The sequence below is a fragment of the Mustelus asterias genome, chromosome 5, assembly GCF_964213995.1.
Source record: "Mustelus asterias chromosome 5, sMusAst1.hap1.1, whole genome shotgun sequence".
NCBI lineage: Eukaryota > Metazoa > Chordata > Chondrichthyes > Carcharhiniformes > Triakidae > Mustelus > Mustelus asterias.
In genome coordinates, this window is record NC_135805.1 from 85843901 (window position 1) to 85868464 (window position 24564).

A 24564-nucleotide genomic window follows, 5' to 3' on the forward strand; every position below is an offset into this window, starting at 1 on the left:
TTATCCTGCATTACAATGCTCAATAATCAGGAAGCTGTCATGACATATTCATCACATCCAGCCAGTAGATGCTGCAAAAATCATCCTTACTAACATCCAAGGATGTATAGCAAGATTGGAAGAGATACCCACAGACAATTTGAGCTATCGCCTAACATAATCATACTCATAAAAATCATATCTCTCAGCCAACAGCAGTGACCTTGGAAATCCTCAAAACTAACTCTGAGGACCCCTTGAAGTCATATCCCACATTGGTGAGAGAACCAATGTCAGGAAAAACCATACTTGATCTCATTCTCATCAATCTACCTGTTGAAATGAATCTGACAATAAATGAATTGCTAGGAGTGACTACCGCACAGTCCTTGTGGAAGCGAAGTCCCGTCTTCACATTGAGGTTATCCGCCATCATGTTGTGCAGCACTAGCACCAAACTAAATTGGATAGATTTCAAACAGATTTAGCAACTCAAGACTGGACATCCATGAAGTGCTGTGGACCATCATCAGCAGCAGAATTGAACTCAACCACACTCTGTAACCTTATGGCCCAAAATATCCCCTCACTCTACCACTACCATCAAGCCAGGGGATCAACCCTGATTCAATGCAGAGTACAGGACAGCATGCCAGGAGTAGGCTCAGCCATACATAAAAATGAGGGGCCAAACTGATGAAAAAACAGAGGACTACTTGCATGCCAAACAGTGGAAGCAGCATGTGAAAGACAGAGCTAAGTGGCCCCATAGCCAGTTAGTCAGATCAAATCATTGCAGTTGCCACATCCAGATGTTAAACAACGAACCAGAGGTGGAGATGCCACAAATATCCCCATCCTCAGTGTAAATATAAGGCTGTAGCTTTTTTAAAACATCTCCATCCAGAGGTTCTGAGTGTATGATCCATCTCAGCCTCATCCCGAGGTCCACAGCATCACAAATACCAGCCTTCAGCCAATTCAACTCAGTCCACATGATATCAAGAAATGGCACCAGATACAACAATGGCTATGGACCTCGATGACATCTGGCAATAGTTTTGAAGACTTGTGCTGCAAACTTGTTGTGCCCCTAGCCAAAATGTTCCAGTACAGATACAACACTGGCATCCATCCAGCAATGTGGAAAATTGTCCACAAAAGAGAGGACAAATCCAATCCAGTTAATTAACACCCCATCTGTCAACTCTCCGTAAGCAGCAAAATGATGGAAGATGTCATTGACAGTGCCATTCAGTGGCACTTACCAATAATTTGCTCATCAATGTTCAGTTTGTTTCTGCCAAGACTGTTTGGCTCCAAACCTCACTACAGCCTTGGTCAAAAAAGCAGAACTCCAGAAATGAGGAGAGAGCGAGTGCCCTTGACATCAAGGCAGTCTCCGACCAAGAATAGCATCAAGGAGCTCTAACAAAATTGATCAATGGGCAATAAGGGGCAAACTTTCCACTCGCTAGTCATACCTAGAACAAAGGAAGGTGTTGTTGTTGGAGACCAATCACCTCAGCCCCAGGGCATCATTATAGATATTCCTCAGGGTAGTTTCCTAGGCCCAACCAACTTTAACTGCTTCAACAATGACCTTCCAAACATCCTGAACTCAAAAGTGAGGATGTTTACTGGCAGGACAAATCCACCAGAGGTGATAGCAGCACAGTGATGTACAGTCAGAAGGCAGTGACCCTGGGAATCCTCAAAATTGACTCCATTCATGACTCCTCAGAAACTGAACAATCTGTGCCAGCATGCAGCAAGCTGTGAACAGTATTCAGGCTTGGGTTGATAAGTAGTGACTAATCCCCATCATCCAAGTGCCAAGAAATTACTATCTCCAACAAGAGAGAATCTAAACATTTCTCCTTTGATATTCATTGGCATTACCATCGCCGTCCCCATTTGACATTCAATGCATTACCATCACTGAACTCTCCACTATCAATATTTTGAGGGGTAAACATTTACCAGAAACAGATCTGGACTAACCATATAAATAGTGGTTACAAGAGTAGGTCAGAGGCTAGGAATTCATTTGCAAGTAACTCACCTCCTAACCCCCCAAAGCCTGTCCACCATCTACAAGGCACAAGTCAGGAGTGTAATGTAATACTCTCCATTTGTGTGGATGAGTGGGGCTGCAACATCACTAAAGAAGCTCGACACCTTCCAGGGCAAAGTAGCCCTCTTGATTGGCACTCTATCCACCACTTAATCATTCACTCCCTCCATCACTGGTGCACAGTGATAACCATGTCTACCAGCTACAGGATGCACTGCAAAAACATGTCAAAGCTCCTTCAACAGCACCTTCCAGAAGCACTTCCTCTGCTACCTCGAAGAACAAAGGGCAGCAGAAGCATGAGAACATCACAGCCTGCACGTTTCCCTCCAACAAACGCACTACCCTGATTTGAAACTATATTGTTGTTCCTTCATTGTCGCTAGGTCTAAATCCTTGAACCCTTCCTAACAACACCCTGGGTGTGCCTGCACCACACAGACTGTAGTGATTCAAGAAAGGAACTCATCACCACCTTCTCAAGGGCACTTCAGGATCAGCAGTAAATTCTGGTCTTGTTAGCATTTCTTCATTCACAGGATGTGGGCAAAGAAAATCTGTAATAACCTGCCATACGGGCCTCATGACTCCAAGCAATATATCAGGATGGTTGCTTAGTGATTGGGACTTTTCTCTGCACAAAGGGCTAATGATATCAATAAGCCTTTCACAGACAGAGTGAGACAACAAATATAATGAGATCTGCACAACTATGGTACAAGAAGCATTACTGAGCAAACAATAGGCACTCTCAAGTTCCACGTTGTGCCTTAATAAATTGTGTCTAGCCCTGTAATACAGCACAGAGTCTCCAGAAAGCACAGTAGCTATATGTTACATTATTTTGTAATGAAGTAAGATTGTTGAAGAAGGTCTTGCGGTGGAGTGGGTAGCATCACTGTCTCTGAGCCAGAAGTTCTGGGTTTGAGTCCCACCCCAGAACTTGATGGCCAAGGAATGTGCGTTCATAATACGGTCAACCAACTTGTACATCCTTCCAGGATACGGCGATGGCAGGCAATAGGAGTGGGACAGACTCTTCCATTTGAAGTCAAAAAATTGGAGCCCATATGTTGCCACAGCAACTTGGACTCCTTAGTGGAGCATTTGCCTTCGTTGGTTGAATGGCTGATGTGGATCAGATTAGCACCAACAATAGAAGGTTCAATCCCCATTCCAGCTGGGGTGGATTCAGCACCAGCCTCCTGGCTCTATCCATGGAGGAGGTTGTAATGCTGTGGGTCATACCTGGGCCATAGGGTAAAGAACTCAAAAAGGCAATAATGACTTGATGCCGCTGAAAGTGAAAGGAGCCGATGGTGAAGCAATCGAAGTGTCTCTATCCCCACATCATGAGGAGGCTGCGGGTGAAGGGGAGGAATGGGTCATGGGGGAAATCCAACAGCCAAAAAAATTATGCAGAGTCCACCTCTTTCCTGAAGCTTGGAAGTCCTTCTTATGGGGTTTCCTGTCATCAATGCCCAAAGGCCTACATTTTTCTGTCTGTGACTTCAGCCAGCTAAGCTTAAACAGAGGCATCAGAAAGTCTGTGATCCCATGTTCCTGCTGACTCCCACCCCCCATCAACTGCTGGAAAATTAAGTAGCCCCCTTAGGCTTTGGAAGAGCTAACTTTACCCTAGTTATGGTAACCCTGTACACCAAGTGCATGCCCTCTCCGTTCCACGTTTATTTTGAGCCCTGGGATGTACTGACTGCAGGCTAGAGCACCAACGCACCAACAGAAGAGACGGCACCTGGTGTCACGGTTTCCACCCAGGGTTAGCTGCTATAAATCAATATCACAAAGGCCAGTCAGCAAATGCGAGTGTCAGTAATCAATGGAATTTAATTGATAATTGTGTGAAATTAATGTCCTTTCCACTGTACTGATGCTCTAAGCTAAGGACTAACACTCAAAACGAGCAACTTTAAAAAAAATGAGAGAGAGAACCCTTTCTCCCCCCCACCCCACCTCCCTTTTTAAGATTTGTTTATCGCCCTGTGTTCCAATAAGATGAAATGTCTGTTAATCTGACCTGAATCAGTCAGTTCTGGAAAAGGCAATGATGTGTGACAAACCGCAAAATGTGGGACAATGCAGAAGTATGAGCTGTGCATCATTAATAATCAAAAATGTTTAACACAAAATTCGATATGTTGATCCAGTGCCCAATGTCTTTCCTATTTTTGTAATTTCCTACCGAGCAAATATCAGTGTTTAAAACACAAGGAGCAACTTCACTGGTGTCAATTCAATAAAAAGGTCAAACTGGGTAAGATCATATTACCCCAACTTCCTAGTGGTGTGAATATGTACCAATTTTGTAACCGGGTAACTGTTTAAAAGGAAAACAAATTACTTCCACAAGATTTGCAGAAAACCTCACCCAACTGTCCCGTCTTTGTATGCAAGACAGTTTCTTGTTTGATTTTAACTATTTAATCCTGACTCACAACATTCTGGCCTCTCTTTCATGATAGTACCGGAGTCACAACACCCGGGGGTTTATCCTGCTCAGCACCAGGCAAAAGCATTTTAAATGTAGCAAAACTAGTGTACGTCCCAGGGCGTCACTCATTTTAAGCATGTTAAAACTGAAGCACATTAGTAAACAGCAGACAGCTCACCTACTGTAGTATACATAAAGTTGTGCCCCCCCACACACTAACGTGACACAAATAAATGTTTTGTGAACACAACACAGTTACCTAAGTAAATCTGTGCACCTAATCTGCTTGTGGTGCTGAACACACAAAGAAAGATATGCATTTACATAACATATAGAGTCATAGAGGTTTACAGCATGGAAACAGGCCCTTCGGCCCAACTTGTCCATGCCACCCTCTTTTTTAAAACCCCTAAGCTAATCCCAATTGCCCGCATTTGGCCCATATCCCTCTATACCCATCGTACCCATGTAACTATCTAAATGTTTTTTAAAAGATAAAATTGTACCTGCCTCTACTACTACCTTTGGCAGCTTGTTCCAGACACTCACCACCCTCTGTGTGAAAAAATTTCCCCTTTAGACACTTTTGTATCTCTCCCCTCTCACCTTAAACCTCTGCCCTCTAGTTTTCGACTCCCCTACCTTTGGGAAAAGATATTGACTATCTACCTTGTCTATGCCCCTCATTATTTTATAGACCTCGATAAGATCACCCCTCAGCCTTGTATGGTCCAGAGAGATAAGTCCCAGTCTATCTAGCCTCTCCTTATAACTCAATCCATCAAGTCCCGGTAGCATCCTAGTAAATCTTTTCTGCACTCTTTCTAGTTTAATAATATCCTTTCTATAATAGGGTGACCAGAATTGCACACAGTATTCCAAGTGTGGCCTTACCAATGTCTTGTACAACTTCAACAAGACGTCCCAACTCCTGTATTCAACGTTCTGACCGATGAAATCAAGCATGCTGAATGCCTTCTTCAACACTCTGTCCACCTATGACTCCACTTTCAAGGAGCTATGTACATGTACCCCTAGATCTCTTTGTTCTGTAACTCTCCCCAATGCACTACCATTAACTGAGCAAGTCCTGCCCTGGTTCAATCTACCAAAATGCATCACCTCGCATTTGTCTAAATTAAACTCCATCTGCCATTCGTCAGCCCACTGGCCCAATTGATCAAGATCCCGTTGCAATCCGAGATAACTTTCTTCACGGTCCACTATGCCACCAATCTTGGTGTCATCTGCAAACTTACTAACCATGCCCCCTATATTCTCATCCAAATTATTAATATAAATGACAAATAACAGTGGGCCCAGCACTGATCCCTGAGGCACACCGCTGGTCACAGGCGTCCAGTTTGAAAAACAACTCTCTACAACCACCCTCTGGCTTCTGTCAAGAAGCCAATTTTGTATCCATTTAGATACCTCACCCTGTATCCCATGAGATTTAACTTTATGCAACAACCTATCATGCGGTACCTTGTCAAAGGCCTTGCTAAAGTCCATGCAGACAACATCAACTGCACTGCCCTCATCTACCTTCTTGGTTACCCCTTCAAAAAACTCTATTAAATTTGTGAGGCATGATTTTCCACTCACAAAGCCATGTTGACTGTCCCTAATCAGTCCTTGCATATCTAAATGCCTGTAGATCCTGTCTCTCAAAATACCTTCCAACAATTTACCCACCACAGACGTGGCTGTAGTTCCCAGGCTTTTCCCTGCAGTCCTTTTTAAACAAAGGCACAACATTTGCCACTCTCCAATCTCCAATATGATTACAATCGAAGAGAGATCCCAATACGCTTCAGATAATAAATGACTTTAAAGTACATTGACTTGTTATTGTGAAGACAAAGACAATAACTTGTATATTTGGGAACAGTAGAAAGTATTAGAACACCAGGTTTATTTGGTCGCATGAGCTTTCGGAGCGCTGCTCCTTCATCACCTGACTTTAACCTGGTGTTGTGACACTTCTTACTGTGCCCACCCCAGTCCAACGCTGGCATCTCCACATCTTGTATATTTGGGAATAGAGTTGTGAGAAGGGAATGAACTTGGACATCATTTCATATTGAATGTAAACACTACAAATACAAGAGATGGAGCATGTGATGCTTCTGAGCAACAGTAAAAGATGTGGTATTCTAAGTTGTACATGTACAGAAATGTGGAAAGCATTGTAAACCTAGGCCCTAACTCAAATATCAGTGCTCAAGGAATGGAGTCGCAGGAAGAAAGAACCTATCTGTGGGGAAGGTTGTTGATGGCTTTTAAAGATGGATGGGGCATGATTTGTAAATTTTCATAAAACTGCTGAATTTTTAATTTGTGAAATCACTACTTAAAAAGATTTTGAAAAACATTTCAGGGTTTAACAGTAGTTCCTTTTCTCATGAAGCAGATTTTTTTGAGAAATGTTTGTGCTTTTCCTTTGGTTGATTTTTAGCAAGAGTGAACAGTGAGTGCACCAGTTTATTTCAGCTCCCTGCTAATATATTTGACGTAAATCTTTTAATTAATCACTTGGATGGACAGGATCTTATATTTCAACATATTTTTATTATTAGTTCAGTTTTTCACAGCCTGTTTCAATGTTTCCTCCTTACAGACCAATAATGAAGTAAGTTCCCTGCCAGCATTACATTCTGGCATCAATGTGGCAAAAATCACTTAATTTTTAGTTTGAAACAAAATCACATGATTAGTGCATTGATATTGCACTTTTAATGTAGAAAAACATTGGGGGGGATCATACCAGAACTTGGCAAATTGTCAGAGTCTGACTGAGAACCGGCGTGTTTCTCTCCGGAGAAACAGGCTAGTTTTCTCATTTTCTCTCCAGATCTCCTGACACTGTCAAAAAAAAACAGTTGGATGTATTTCACACCATTATGTAGAGGGGCGGGGCCTGAACAAGCTGTCAAAGCCCAGCTGCACTGAGATCAGGGCAACTTTTGTAAAGGATCAGAGCAACGAAAACTCAACCCCCTACTCCACAATGGAGGTCTCAGGGGCTCCTCTCTTGCAATCATAGCCGGCATTCCCCCCCACCCCACAATCGGGTGCTGGCATATTTTCTCCCCCAATCAAAACTGGCATCAGACCCCTTCCCCAATCTCCCACCCAAACAGCCATCACCGGCATCTCCAGCTCCCATATCCGCTCCCCCCTACACCCACCGCCACAAATAAATGAGTCTCCCTCCTTCCCCCATGAGGCTCCCATTAGGGTCCGCCCTGGCACATGTTGGCACTTCCAGGTTGAACCTGGCAGTGCCAACCTGTGCTGGGGGCATTAACGGGGCACTGCCTGGCCATGTCTCATTCTCCCTGGGGCTATACTTACCATTAGGCCCCGGGGGGTGGAGAGCTGGGGGGTATTCCCATGACCGGTTCACATCTGGGTGAACCTGTTGTAAACGTGTTGGGGCATAGTTGTGACTTTAGCTGCCTCCAAAGTCTTCAGGGTGGTGGTCCAGTGCAGCATTCCCAAATTTAGATGGATAACTCCCCTATTTTCTCTCCAGATGTTTAGTTGCTTGAACGTTGGGTTCCTGATGCTGGAATATGCCATTCCTTAAAATCAGTAGGCGGGATCTTGAGCCCACTTTCTCTGTCCGCGGGATTGGTGACAGGTCTTAAGATCCACCAATGCCCGGAGATCGCGATATTCAATATTTTACCATCCCTCGCTGGTGACATAATCAGTATCACGCCCATAATGATGTCGGCAAAGTACAAAAACCCTCCTGAGAGGAATATATGGTTGGGGGAGGGGGGGTTAATAATATTCAAATGTATTAAAATCAGATTCACACCCATTATGGGCGTGATACTGATTACGTCGCAGCTGAGGGTGGTAAAAAAATTGGATATCGCGATCTCCAGGCTTTGCTGGATCTTAAGACCCGTCACCGATCCCGCAGACAGAGAAAGTGGGCTCAAGATCCCGCCTACTGATTTTAAGGAATGGCATATTCCAGCATCAGGAACCCAAAGTTCAAGCAATTAAACATCTGGAGAGAAAATAGGGGAGTTATCCATCTAAATTTGGGAATGCTGCACTGGACCACCAACGTGAAGACTTTGGAGGCAGCTAAAGTCACAACTATGCCCCAACAGGTTTACAACAGATTCACCCAGATGTGAACCGGTCATGGGAATACCCGCCCACCCCCCGGGGCCTAATGGTCATTACGACTCCAATTTTCCCCTCAATCTTTCCCACATACTGACTAGAATTCTGCAGCAAGTAACTCACTTCCAACAAGAGAGAATCTAACCAACATCCCAACATTCAATAGCATTACCATCAATGCATCCCCCCCTCTATTAATATTCTGGGGTTAGCATTGACAAGAAGCTGTATTGGACTAGCCATATAAATACTGTGGCTACAAGAGCAGATCAGAGGCTGGCAATTCTGTGAAAAGTGACTTACCTCCCCAAAGCCTGTCCACCATCTACAAGGCAAAAATCAAGAGTGTGACGGAATACTTGCCTGAATCCAACAACACTCAAGAAGCTCAACACCATCCAGGACAAGGCAGCCTGCTTGACTGGCACCTTATCCACCACCTTAACATTCACTCTCTCTATCACTGATGCAAAGTGGTAGCAATGTGTACCATCTACAAAATGCACTGCAGCAACTCACCAAGGCAGAGTTGGGGAGCAGATACACGGGAACGCAAGTTCCCCTCCAAATCACTCACCATCCTAACTTGGAATTATATTGCTGTTCCTTCACTGTCACTGGGTCAAAATCACAGAACCCTCTCTAACAGCACTCCAAGTGTACCTACACTACATAGACTTCAACAGTCCAAGAAAGCAGCTCATCTTAATCTCCTCAAGGACAATTGAGGATGGCCAATAAATGCTGGCCTAGCCTGTGACGCCCACATCCTGCGAATGAATAAATGAAAAAGAATCACCTCGTGTCACCAGGAGAGAGGATAGTAAATGTTCATCTTTGCACTAATGACAGCAAATCTTCAGCTGGGTAATAAATTGTCTATACCACGCCTGTGCTCCTGACCAAAAAAAAAGGTCTTGGTGTCAAAGTAATTATCATCATTTGGCTGGGCACTAAGATCAGAGACCACCAACACTGGCTCACCTACAACAGGCAGGTGGAAGACAAGATAATTACCCTGAGGCTGCCATACCATAGTGTGGCCTAGGATGTCAACTGAAGGATAAAGGCAGTTTTTTTAAAAATTAAAATTATTTAACTTGTTTTCTGTTTAATTTAATGCCTCTTTTGCAATTGATAGCAATATATTGGTATTTCTTACACCCAAGTGTTGCTATATCACAAATGATGAGCATTACTTGGTTTGATAAATTGCGTAGTTCCATCATTTGCATCGCAAAATATTAATTGCAGAAGTGCTGTTCAGTTGGGGTGACTTGGCTGGGCCCAATTAACCATCTGAATTTCTTTCCCAGCTCATTGATGTTCCAGCATCATAACCATAGTGAATGCTGGAAACACAAGAAATTCAGGAAAGCTGAGAATGCTATCACTGCGGTTGCATGAGAACAATTAAAAGGGCAACATCAAGACAAAAAATGTTGACATAGTTTATCAAACAGATTTGGTTCTTGCTGCATACAATAGTATGGAAAATGCCACATCCCTTCATCATTGTTAACAAATGAGGAGCGATAAGTAAATCAAACTATTAATTTTGATCACTTCAACACCCAAACTCTTCCGGTAAAACCAATAGCACTTTTAAGCTAAACAAGAGAATTTTATCCTGTGAGATATCCCTGTACATTGTGTTTTCACTTTCTGGAATGTTTTGGCTCCCATACAGCACTTTCATCCTCTGGGTCCCAATGTTCTTAATTTAGACCATCACGTCAAAGAGCTATACAAGTATCATTGGTGCCAATTTACAGCCATCATGCAGATCAAATGACAGGCGACCCATTGTTTGGGCAGATGACGAAAGGTTTTCCAAGGTGAGTGGGAGAGGAGAGAAATTGCCTTGATGCTGTTATAGTGCAGCCCAGGACACCAACTGAATAATAAAAGCATTTTTCGTATGCACAGTGAGCTGAAACATGGGAAGCATTCGCAAAGCAGCCAGAGGAAGTACTTCAGGCATATCCTGAAGCGCAGGCTGCAGTCGTGTGGCATTGATGCAAAAATTGGGAGATGTTTGCAGCAGACTGACAAAGATGTTCAACATGACAAGGAGCAAACAGCTTGGAAATGCAACATAGTCGGCAGCAGCAGCAAAAAAAAAGGTTGCTGTAGAAACAGCATCAGCGCAATGACAAATAACCGAATAGTGCTGCAGAAAACCTTGAGCTGCATGAATTGAATTATACAGCTACAAAGAGGTCACAGATAAAGAACAATACTCATCTAGTCAACTTTATTGTTGAAGGCTATTAACCAGTGTATACATTTGGAAGGCATGTTTTGTGCCAGGTCAAACATAAAATCAATTCAATGAAGTTTGATTTTCATTTATCATTTTTATTACTGTACCTTCAAGTCAACTTGATAATATGATGCAATCATAGATTTAAAATATTACACATTGCTCAAGACTAGCTAAAGTAAATTACATCACAGTGGATAATAATTAATCCTTATAGTGGCCTAATTCTAATCAGCTGACATCAAATAGGATGCATGAATAATATTGAGAGAATTGGTGATATTTATTAAAAGTCCACCTCAAATGTGACACGGCACTGGTTTGGTTGAAATATGGAAAATCCCAGGACGACTGTGTTTCACCAGATTTGCGGTTAACGATCGGCCTAACTGACTAAATGGCCAAAGAAAAAACAAGCTTGCATTTCTATAGAGCTTTTCACAATCTCAGGACATCCCAAGGTGCCTTACAGACAATGGAGTACATTCAAAGTGTCATCGGAGAGAAACACAGCAGGCAGTCTGTGCATCATGGTTAGCTTCCACAAAAGTGAATGAATAGATGACCGAAGAATCTGTTTTAGTGATATTAGTTGAAGGATAGCTGGCTTGTGGGGAGCAGTCTTCATCCGATCCAAAGAGGATCGCCTATGCTTTCTCATTATTTGCCAAAGAGGGTAAATTAGTGTACAGAGAGTGACTAATTTACTTTATACTCCACAAAGCATGGATAATTAAATGGCAAAGAAAACAGCAATAAACAAACTTACATGGAGGGACAATCACACCAAAGAAGAACAGGCAAAGTACCTGTGAAAATGAATCTTCACTATTGATAACATCATGCAGCGCAATAATTTCTATCTCTTTTTAATAACTTCTGTGCTCATCAAGGTGAAAAATATGAGTGTTGAAGAACAGAACATTATTTCACTCACTGTTGGCATCAAGCACTCCCACTGCCTGTATAGCACGATTGACGTACAAACCTCTACTCTCAGCAGGACACTACCATTTCCATTAACAAACTAGTCCTCCACGTGGTCTCTGAATGGGATTGGATAAGCCTTTGCCAACTTGCACAGTTCTACATTCTTACCCACTAAGGATCGGACTGAAACTGTATAAACTCAATTTTCCTAAAGTAGTCTCCGGAGTGGATTCAAACTAAAGAGGTGAAAAATTTGCATTCTGGCACATTCACCATCCAGTTCTCTTTGTGATATAAATGCTCTGCATTTATTAGAATATAAGCACCTGAGTTAGAAAAAGCCTTTGTTAACTGAGCTTAAATACAAAATCTGACCACTGAGATATCTAAAATAAAACTATTAGCCAGTCCTTCGAACAACTTTTATTTTTGATTACCGGTCACAATATTTGATTCTGTAGCTATTTAAGGTTATCCTGCAGTTCATTCCAGGAAATACTGATTCGTTTATCATTTATGTTGTTCAAATATATTCAATATTCACATTTCAGACACCCTCTCAATTTGTTGCAGGCTTTCATTTTAAGAGACTTGCTATTTGAACAGCTTCAATTTCAAAGTTAAAGTAAAGTTTAAAGTTCCTTTATTAGTCACAAATAAGGCTTACATTACGCTGCAATGAAATTACTGTGAAATTTCCTTAGTCGCCACACTCCAGCACCTGTTCGGATCAATACACCAAACCGGCACGTCTTTCAGACAGAGAGGAAACCATCCAGATTCGGCACGAAACAGACATGCTCCACAAAAGTCCGATTCGGGCGCTCCAGTTAGTGAGGATGAGAATGCCGAGCGTCTGACGGCTCTCTGCTTGAGATCAGTGGTTGGAGGGGGGGCTCTGCTTGAGATCAGTTGGGGGGAGGGTTTGAAGGGTGGGGGCTCTGTTTGAGATCAGTGGGGGGGGGGGGTTGCAGGGGGGGGGTCTGCTTGAGATCAGTGGGGGAGGGGGTCCACTGCCACTCTGCCTGTGATCAGTGAGGGGGGAGGGGGAGAGGGGCCACGATCGGTCTGGGTGGCGGAGCGGGTGGGGGGATAAGGGGGTCAGTAAGGTTGCGGGGGTGGGGGCCAGGGGGAGGCATTATCTGGCCCAGGAGCAATGTGGCAGCGGAGCCGCATTCTATCATTTATTTTTCTACGCATGCGCAGTTGGAGGTGCCGATCGCGGCTGCAGGATTTCAGGCACATTAAGCCCCGCCAACCGGCTTTTGCAGTGTGATTCGGAATTGCTGATATTTTTTCAGGCAGAGTGCGTATGGGGGTGCCTGAGAACGGGTCTAAAAGTCGGATCTGAAACACTCCCAGTTTCAAGTCAGCCCAGCACTTAGAATCAAAATAGTAAAATAGGGCCCTATGTGTTTTATATTGACTTCAGGAAACGTAATGGAGGACATGCCTCTGTCCACATCAAAGGGGCTGAAGTGGAAACGGTCGAGAGCTTCAAGTTTCTAGGTGTCCAGATCACCAACAAACTGTTCTTGTCCCTCCACGCCGACACTATAGTTAAGAAGGCCCACCAACGCCTCTACTTTCTCAGGAGGCTAAGGAAATTTGGGATGTCTGCTACGACTCTCACGAACTTTTACAGATGCACCATAGAAAGCATTCTTTCTGGTTGCATCACAGCTGGGTATGGCTCCTGCTCTGTCCAAGACAAAGGGTCATAGTCAAAGGAACGAAGCCCAGTCCATCACCCAAACCAGCCTCCCATCCATTGACTCTGTCTACACTTCCGGCTGCCTTGGAAAAGCAGCCAGTATAATCAAGGACCCCAGCACTCTCTTCCATCTTCTTCTGTCGGGAAAAAGATACAAAAACCTGAGGTCACGGATCAACCAACTCAAGAACAGCTTCTTCCCAGCTGCTGTCAGACTTTTGAATGGACCTACCTTGCGCTAAATTGATCTTTCTCTACACGCTAGCTGTGACTGTAACACTACATTCTGCACTCTCGCGTTTCCTTCTCTACGAACGGTATACTTTGTCTGTAGCGCGCAAGAAACAATACTTTTCACTGTATACCAATACATGTAACAATAATAAATCAAATATCAAAGGAAAGATTCCTTATATTATTTTAATATTTGCTTCCAAATTAATGACAGTCCTTATCAATGATTGGGGATAAGTAACTTTTCTCATCAGTTTATTTCATCGTGGGAAAATTATAAATTTTGTTGCAAATCCTTAAATGGCACAATTGTAGAGGGAGAAAAGCTGCTGGAGTTGCAATAACACTGCAAAAAATTCAAGCTCCTGGACAGCTATGTAGCCAAACACACTAAGTAAACAAATGACATGATACAAGTCTTCTTTACGAAGAAGGCAAAAAAACTGGAAGCATTCTTGCCCACAAATGTAAGCCTGAGAGCAAATCACTAACCCACCTTCACAGCCATCAATAGGTGTGTGATACAGGGAGAAGTAAAGAGTAAAATATTTAAATTAGAAAATAATCCATGGGCGGGATTTTCTGCACAAGGCAGCCCACTATTGGCCAGTGGCAGGATCTTCAGGTCCTGCCATTGTCAACAAGGAATGGGGTTTCTCACTGAATGGACACCTTGCCGCTGGGAAACTTGTGGGTACGGGGAGCTGCCAGCGGGACCGGAAGATCCCACTGGCGTGAATGACCGGAAAAGTCTGACTCATATTTTTAAACAAAAACAAAACATTAGCATTGTCTTAGGTCAATTGGTAGTACTTTCAACTCCAAGCTAGAAAGTAGTCCTGATCCAGACACTTAACCACAGAGTCCCAGCTGACACTTCAGTGCAGCACTGTGAGAGTGCTATATTGGCTGAGGTATCGTCTTTCAGATGAGGTGTTAAACTGAAGTCCTGTGTGTTCTCTCAGTCCGATGTAAAGGATTCCACTGCATTATTCCAAATTAGAGCAGGGAAGTCATTCTTAGTGCCTGGACAATAATTATCACTGAACCATTGCCTAAAAATACATTGTCTGGCCATTAACACATTGTTGTATATCAGATCCTACTGTGCACAAATTATTTGGAACATTTCCATTATAATAGTGACTACACTTCAAAAGTACTTTATTACTGGCAAAGCACTTTGAATCTTCCAGAAGTTGTGAAAAATGCAATCTGAATTTAAAGCCTTTTTTTTTCCCTTTTTAACATATTGGGATATGTTGTGTTTTCTCTCTCCAATACCGTGCAAATTATGAATCTTTGGTTGTAGTGATTGCAGTGAAACCATGATTCTTTAAGTATGGACATGCAGTAAACCACATGCGGTGCATTATCTATTGGCACACACAAATAACAGTACATAAATTGCAAAGGTACTTACTCAAGAGCAATTTCAAAATTGTACACTCATCCTTGTTTTGCCCTCATAGTTCAAGACAACATCTGAACTCCTTGATAGAATTCCTGGCTTGTCATCATTGATAGGTATCCAAACATCTATGTAACATTTAAGCTGTGAACTCTGAGTGAAATTTTGCTTTAGAACAGTTAGGATACCAGATCAGAAACCCCAGGGTACATTCTAAAGCCAGACTAGACCCCAACCATTTTTTGTGTGAGGATGAGATTCTACTGACAATCTAGGAAGCTTTTATCAAAACAAGCTTTAACAACACAGTTTAACTATAACAAATGAATTAGCCTAACCTATTGAACAATACTTAAACATGACAGGATACAAGTCTTAACTGCTAACCTATCGCTATGAGTTCCAATTCAATCAATATTCCTCTTATAGACTTAAACCCCCTCTTTAAAATTAGTTAGCACAACACAGAGATATGTACTGTGATTTAGGTCACCAGCCTGGAGCTCTCAGAGAGGTCTTTTCAGAGGGAGAGAGAGAGAGTCACTGCTTTCTTCTGGCAGTCCAGGCAGCAACTCTGCTAGTTTTAAAAAATGAAACTAAAAACAGTATTTCTTTCCTGAAAGCTTAGCACCTTCCATTAAACACATGACTCTGTCCCTGTCAATCAACCTAAACAAAATTCTACTCTGAACCTCCAAGGGGAACCCAAATAAACACAAATGCATTAGCTTTGCTTAAATAAACACTCCGGCTGCAATTCTCCCATCCTGCTGCAATAGTTTTTTAGCGCAGCGGGCTGGGAGATTCTCATGTCGGCTGATTCGTGGGGTTCGTGCATGCATTCCTGCCGCAATAGTGTCTCCCAACGCCAGATTTCTAGCGTCATCACATCCACGCTGGAAAATTGACAGAGAGGCGCCAAGACCATTTATATGGTTATTTAAATATTATTTAAATTTAATTAGCGGGCCTGGGGCTGAAGTCTTCAGGCCTGTTAGCATCTCCCCCCTGCTCCCCCCCCTCCCCCCCACCCCAGCCAGAATGGTTCACTCCAGCTGGGATTACAGTAGCTCCCCACTAACGGAGAACTAGCGGCCCAATCCCACTGAGTGAAGAGGGGGCAATCTGGGCCTTCCCAGAGGGTCGGGCAGCAGGCGGGTTTCCCCTGGGCACCTTAGCAATGCCAGCCTGGGCCCCCTGGCACTGCCCAAGGGGCAAAGTGCCAATGCCAGGAGGCATCTGGGCCTATTGGGGGGCAGGGTCTCTGGGAGGATGATCAGTGGGGATGGTGGGTCCTGCTCCCACTCTGCGGACGGGATTGGTGGGGGAAGAAGGGAGGCCAGCGATCGGGGCCGGCTGGGGGCTGGGTTCGGAGGGCCGGCGTTGCAGGGATCACAGGGCCAGCCAGCGATTGAGCTGGCCAGCAATCAGGAGGCCAGCAGACAGGGGCCACTGCGCATGCGCTGATCTTCGCACTGACAGGTCGGCGCATGTGCAGTGGCCCACTCAGCGCTATGTTGCCGGCCTCTTGGGTGGAAATAGGCCCCGCCCCCTGATATTATAATGATATTTACGCTAGTGATCTTTGCAGTGCATAAAGAGTGGGAGATTCTTCTCCGAACTCCCACTGAAATAAACAGCGTGAATTACTCCCAATTTCACGTGAATTCGACACTTGGAATTTTCTTGGGCGAATTCCAGCCTCCATGTCTAAAATGAGTACTTATCTTAAGCTCCCAAATACTAATTTAAAGGTTTTCCAAAACAAATCGGCACTCTGCAAATCAGATTGGAATTCTAAACATACCCCTTATGACATGACAAATATATTTCATAAATGTACAGTATCATCATAACAACTTGATTTCAATACTCCCAGTTGTGTCAGCACCTGAAAGCAAAGGAAAATTCAAACATACCTGAACAGACCTCCTTATAGGTTGCGTTTGGAGTAAATCCACCAGCGTACCCAACCTGAGTGGAATAGACGCCTTTTTGAACCCAAAATTTTCTCTCAGCACCCCAGAAACAGCCCATGCCTAAATAAAACAAAAATCATAGTGGTAGTATGAGTTAACTGAATCTGGATATAATACACACACACACACACACACACACTCTCATAAGTCAAGATCAAAGTCAAAGACAAAAACAGCTCATCAGGACATTATGGAATTGTTGAATTTTATGTACTTCTTTCAAGTTTTTGCTTTTCAAAATGCAGCCACTTGCCTTTTTAAAAAGCATGATTTCCAATTGCATCACTATTGTGGACTTGTGGTCAAAAACTGGGTGATGCAGTGGGTTAACACATCATTATTTCACACGTTGAGCCTCAGCTTGGATTCAGCCCGAACTATACCAGACAAACACCATTCTATCTTATCTGAGAAGTCTCAAACTTGTATGTTCCTTCAAAACAAAGGTCCACTGGAGAAAGCTGCTTCTGTTGTGTTATTAATTGCTAATCCCATTGAGAGAAGGTATTGAAGGTGGCTGATGTGGGGAAAAGGAAATGTCATATTGTGATTGGGGTGTGAGCTTTTGAGGTTCTGAAGAGTTTCGGATGCTTTACCATACCCAATCTGGGAGTACTTGAAAAGATTGTTCTGGAACTCCTTTTCCATTTTCGGGAATAGAAAACTCCGTAGCAGGTCAAAATGGGGCAAACAGCCTAACCAACTAGACAGCTGCAAGAAAACCAATGAGGTTATTTTTCAAAATAAAAACCAAACCATTATGTTACATTGTGCCTGTTACGGTGTCGTCAAGAGATGTCAGACTTGTTGGGAACATAAGAGATTTATTGATAAGAGAAACTTAGCTGCAGGAGGTTTGCAACTCCAGGCTGCCCTGCAGCAGAGCTCCAGTCTTTACATGCTTACAACATGGTTTCTGGATGATTCTGCCTTAGAGAGGACTCCAGGTTAATGTAAGTGCGATCACTCACTCTCAGTTTCTATTGGTGCCTCAAGTCAGTTGGCTCTCTTCTGTTGTACTGTCTTAAAGAGACAGACACCGCATACGCAACACATTCTATTAGACATCTTATACAAATAGGAAATTATAACATAACAACAGAAGATTGGACTGAGAAAGTCACCATTATCTAGCTCAACCTGTTTAGGCCACAAATACAAAAGTAAATTTTGTGGATGCTGGAAATCTGAAATAAAAACAGAAAATGCGGGAAATACTCAGCAGATCCGTCAGTACCTGTGGGCAAAGAAACAGAGTTAACGTCTCAGATCTCTTCAAAGATGTTGCCTGACCTGAGTATTTGCAGAATTCTCTTTGTTTTTTCAACCTGTTTCAGTGCTTTTTGCGAAGTGGCATTAATTCTAATCCTGGGTAGGGTTTTCCGGCCACGCTCACTTCAAAACCGGAGAATCCCACCAGAAGTCAATGGACCGTTGCATGGTCCACCCTCCCTCCCGCCCACCCGCTACAATTCCCATGGTGAGCGGAACGGGAGAAATCCCCCTCCCCCTGTTGAGAACCAATTTCTCTCTGCTCATTAAATCAAGATCAATTTATTTTGAACGCTTCAATGAAATAGGACACTAGTTCTGCTGTGTAGCAGCTTAATCCAAACAGTAGCAGAACTGAACTTTCCTCTCATTTACCACCCATTTTCAGACAGTCTTGTGGCAGCCAGAAGAGGTAAATAGATCAAGGAGGCATATTGCCAATTCTCAGCTTGTAAAAATGACGATTACATTTTTCCTCTATGGGTTATGTGGGTTGGCAGCTGTGTCTGCTAATTGCAGCCTGCCACATGCAAATTATATTTAAATACCCCTTTAAAGTCTGTGGTGTATTTCCAACCCCTGGCCACCTGTGGCCCGCTCAAAATGAACACCAACATGAAAGTTGCGTTGGTGGTTATTAGGCAGCAGCAGACAAGTGGAACTACAGTTAAAGACCATCTTCTGAGAAATGTACGTTTGCTCAAACTTTACTGTTGGTAACTCCTCATTTCTGCTCTTGCCCAATCTTGCTGTTAAATACAGAGTTGTGTATTGCAGGAGACAGTGGTGGTTCCATTGGAGATTTCCCTTTACACGGCACTTCATAGAGGCACTATATTTAAAAAATGACACCAAACCACATGAAGGCAGATACTGGGGGGAGATGGAGAAGTGGCAGGAGAAAGAGAGAGGAAGAGAAAAAGAAAGAAGGGGAGAGAGAGAGAGAGAGAGAGAGAGAGCACACAAGCAAGGATGAGCGCAGGTGAGCAAGAGAGTGTGTGCAAGTGAGACCAGAGGGAATAGAGAGCGAGCAAGACTGGAAGTGAGGGAGAGTGACCAAGATGGCTCATAGACCAAGGACAGGAGGGTGGGGATGGGTGGGACTGAAAGCCCAAGGGCAGGTGAAGAGAAATACACAGAGGCGAGAACTCATGGACGGACAATGGGCAGAGCGCAGGGTCAGCAAGGGGAGGAAGAGTGTGGGGAGAGAATAAAATAATGTGCTGGAGGGAGGAGATACGAGAGAGAGAGGGACAGCACAACGGCACAAGACAGAGAGAAAGGGAGGGGGCACAAAACGGAGAGAGGGAGAGTGCGTGTGTGCGTGTGTGTGTGCACGCGTGGGTGGAGGGGGGGGGAGTTGGTTGGTCCAAGAGTTAGGTTTTATGGAGTGTCGTAAAGGAGAAAAGAGGTAAAGATGCTGAAAGCTTCTCTTTGCCTTCTTGTGTATGACATCCTTCAGCTTTACAAGTCTAAGTCCAAGTTGGACAGCTAAGTCACAGCACTGTGTACTAAGTGGGTTGCCTTGTACACTATGGTAAAATTTTATAGGCTACATTAATTTCACAGTAACTTCACTGCAGTGTTAATGTAAGCCTCACTTGTGACTAATAAATAAACTTTAACTTTACATTAATTCACAATGTGGTGAACAGTCTGATCCAGTTGACCACAGTCATGCTGGGTTGCCCCTGAAATTCTATTTGTGGAAATGTGATGCCTTTGCAGCAGATCCTGTTGAGTGTAGACAACTGGCGGGAGATGACAGCCTTCACATGGTTCACCCATTTTTAACTTTGACGTATGCAGCTCAGTTATTCGTCATCTTGTAGTACAGGGAGAACTCTTCATATTTACCAGTTAAATGTGGAAGGTATGAGCAAAGTATGACTACCTGAGAAGAATTGCCAAAGACCATCAGGTTGATGTTCCATTTCTCCATGAGACACACATTCAGAGCTTCCAAACTCTGCATCAATGGCTTTAGGCTAATTGCAGTAATGCATCATGCAAAGTATGACTCTGTTACCTATTTCAGGTACAACCTGATTGACTTGTCCATTCATTGGAAGTCAAATGTCAACAATGTCTTCATAGCCAAGGTAAAAGTTGGGCACACATTAAATTACTGTGTACAAACCACCAAAGATTACATAGCTCCTTTCAATAGTTACCCATTGCCACACATCCTGAGGTCAATGTTGATGATTTCAACAGCCACCACACATCATAGGGATATAATTCTGATCGTGGAGCCAGTGAACAACTAGTGGTCTGGCCTCTGTCGACGATTGCCATCTCCTCCATGATGCAAAGCATCCAGGCACCTTCCACTCACAGATTCAGGAATAACTGCTTTCCAGACCTCCGCTTTGTCTTCAAGGATGGGTGATGACGATCCTCTTCATACATCATTGCAAATCCTTCCTCACTTCCCACACAATTAATGTCAATCAGCCTTATCCACAGAGGAAAACAGGTACTTCTGATCATGTCCAAACCTGATCCCCTGCTGAAACTTCCATAAGACCTTCTGGGATGGATTGACAGCAGACGTTGAACAGCAGATCACTAGCCTCAATCCTGTCTCTGAGAGCTACAGTAAGTTTGACCAGGCCATGAAAAGTGCAGCCAAAAACATTCCACATGGTTTTCTCAAGTGCTTCACATCTTGCTGGCTACCTGAAACAGATGAACTCTTCCAGCAGTACCAAGTTTCTGGGATCCAGAAATTGTTACCGAGTTCTTGGAATCTCTGGATCTGGCCAGATGACAATGGTGGCGAGAGACTGTAGAGGAGTCTCAATTTCACTCATTCAGCTAGAAAGGCTTGGAATCTGCTCAGAAACCACGGAGCTAATGAACCTGCTCAACATCAACCTCCCAAGGTATCAGCAAATTGTTTCTCGGCTGCTTCTCAACTCCAAGGTCATCTCAACTCAGGAAGCTGTTCGTGACATTCTGAAGGAATGCTCCAAAACCATTTCATCATCTCCCATATCCCTACTTTCTTTTCCCTACAGCAGAACTGACACTGACAAAGGCCTGACCTTCTATAAAGCAAGGAAAGCAACAGGAATCGATGGCATTTATCCCAAAATCCTAAAGCACTAAAAGATGTGACTGGTTGGCTTCTTTATTTACTGGCATTATTTCATCAGGGTGGCTTAAATCTAGCCACCCTCAAGCTGGGAAACCTGCTGCTGACCCAGCTAGTTATCAGCCCCTATCCTTGCCTTGTACCTCTTACAAACAAAGGGGGGAGTTTTCCCATTCCGCCACCACGGTAATCGGAGCGGGTGAGGGATGGACCATGGCAAGGTTCGTTGACCTCGGGCAAGATTTTCTGGTTTCGAGGCGAGTGTGGCTGGAAAATCCCAATCAGAGTGTCTCTTCCACTGCTGGAATCCTACCTCCATAAGGAGTAACCTGTTTTTACTCCTATAGGGACGGTGTTGGCCAAGTACTCTCACTTACCAGCCACAGTCAGATTGAATACCAACACATGATCAGGACAGGTGTTGCACACATTGATCTTTCATCAGCATATATCTGGAGACATGGTCTTGTGTTGAAAATCTTCTCCCGTGCCAGCCTTTCTTCAATACTTATCAAAGATACAGGATTTCATTCAGAGACCAAACAAGCTCTATAAGTAACCAGAATGATGGACTTCCCCAATGTTCTGTTTTAGCAACATCTAAATGAGTGATATTCCTACCACCACCTCTAGGAAGTTTGCCTATGCAGATCATCTGGCCCTTGCTTTCCAGGCAAACAACCTTGACGATCTGAGCAGCATCTTGCCCCAGAACTTGGAAGCAATATGTTAACCATTGATTGACCTCTCCACCCAAACCCAACTCCGGTCACTCACTTAACAATGTAGGAAATAAGAGTAAACCGTTCAACCTCTCGAGCTTGCTCTGCCATTCAGCCATAGCTGAACTAACTCAATGCCATTTGTCAGCCTTACCCTCACATGCCTTGACATCTTGAATATCTAGAAATCTGTCTGAGCCTCCACAGCCTCTGGAGTAAAGAATTCCAATTATTCCCCATTCCCTTGAGTGGAGAAATTCCTCATCATCTCAGCCCTAAATAGGTTGTCCCTTATTCTGAGACTGTCTCCTCTGGTTCTACTGGTGACACACAATGGGGGTATATTGTCAGCCCACCAACATTTCAGCTGTGATCATCCTCACCAAATTACTTTCTTTGAAGTTCCATCTTCATGGGGCAAGGATGTCTCGTAACCAATGGCATTCTTTAATAGCTCTTTTAGTGAAATATTGAGGGCCAGCTGGGAAGGCTTTGTGCATTTTAAATAACTTCCCAGAAAGAAGTACTCATATCAATCGCTGTCTGCCCCGAAACCACAAAAGCTGTAACCTCACTTTCTGGAGTCCATTTTGTGACGGCAACACATTTCATATTGCTTTTTTAAAAGTAATGTCTATCTCCCAGTATGCTTTACTGACATACGACATGATCTTAACAAGGTACAGATATGTGGCTGAAAGTTCATCTCAAGAGTCAAATATGACACAGAGCTTGCAAACAGTCTGGTTCTGTATCAGACAGTTTCCATGGAGAGTGATGGAGTCAATGGCTTAGGAATGAAGTTTGGGGCAGGGACTTGTTACAATCTCCATAGGGACCATTACCTTTTCAAAAAAAAATTCAAAATTTCATTTAATAGTGGAAAGGATGATGTAACAATATTTCACGTTTTAGACTTCTACTGTAAAAGCACTTTTGACTAAACACTTTGTAGGAAATTTATACTTTAAACTATAAAACAGAACATTCCCTTTTGCCTTTTGCTAGAACCAAAACATGCTTCACCAATATACTTTATACTGGTCTTCAAGTACCAGTTCCCCCCAAAGACTTAGTTTATAAACACAGCGATCAGAATTTTACTTTTGATAAATTAGCATCTCCACCTAGATTCTGCTAGGTTAAGTACAAATACACATGTATTGTGCTGATGACAGGAAACATGACTAAGGGGCACTGGAAACACTGGGTGCCTCTTTCTGAGGGTTAAGTATTCCCCACCAAATTTCTGTCATACTTTCTGAACAATGTGTCATGGGAGCACCCAAGTACAAACCCAACCTGCCAAAGGCACTGTTGCCTAACCCCTGCAAACATCGTCAGGGAATCAAAGCCAGAATATGCACACAGGTACAATGCAATATTTAAGCTGGAATAAGGCCAATTTGTGGCCTAACTCCATATCCCAAGTATCTTTGGATAACAAAAGTCTATCAGATTTAAAAATTAGAATTGATTGAGTATCAACTGCTGTTTGTGGAAGAGTTCCTAACGTGTACTATCCTTTGCATTTAAAAGTATTTCTTAGCTTCACTCCTGAAAGGTCAGACTGCATCTGCAGTATTTTGCTTTTACTCTTAGAACTGAACCCTTGGAGTGCATGTATCCTTCTAGTAAATCTATGCTGCATTCCCAAGGCCAGCATATCCTTCCTAAGCTGTGATGCTCAGAGCTGCTCACAATGTACTAGGTGTGGTCTAATTGGGGTTTTATACAGTGAAATGTGAATTCGACCCATTTCCATCCTTATGAAGTGAATGACCTCACATTTGTCCACACTGAAATCCATTTGCCATTTTTCCCCATTCACTTTATCAATAGCTCTTAGTAATTTTATGCTTCCATTTACAATGCTTACAATACTGCTTATCTTTGTATCATGGACAACTTTGGATATGTGGCTTCCTATCCCATCACCCACATCATTGGGGGACACCACTGATCACATCCAGCCAATTACAGTACATGGTGACTATATGGAGTTAGGCTGCAGATCAGACTGGATCTCATGGAATGACGGGACAGGCCTGGGGGGGGGTTAAAGAACCTGCCCATTATCCCTACTTTCTCTCTCCTGCTGCTCACCAAATAGAGTAGAAAAGAAGGCATAAAACTGGGACTTTTAGAGAAGCTAACTCCATATTTCTGGATAATGTTATCAAGAAACAGAATGCACACAAGAGAACTGGAGGATAATCCAATATGGTAATAGTCATATATTTCTAAAAATGGGACATCATTTAATACACTTGGCT

The 24564-nt window shown here is 43.3% G+C and overlaps 1 protein-coding gene across 2 annotated transcripts in view; it reads right to left on the reverse strand.

Moving 5' to 3' along the window:
* Positions 1-24564, reverse strand: part of msraa (methionine sulfoxide reductase Aa) — a 299896-nt gene that overhangs the window by 151727 nt on the left and 123605 nt on the right. For both annotated transcript variants that reach the window (XM_078212951.1, XM_078212952.1), the window contains exon 3: positions 17135-17254. In XM_078212951.1, coding sequence (XP_078069077.1) covers positions 17135-17254 — 120 coding nt within the window. The remainder of the gene's footprint in view (positions 1-17134; positions 17255-24564) is intronic.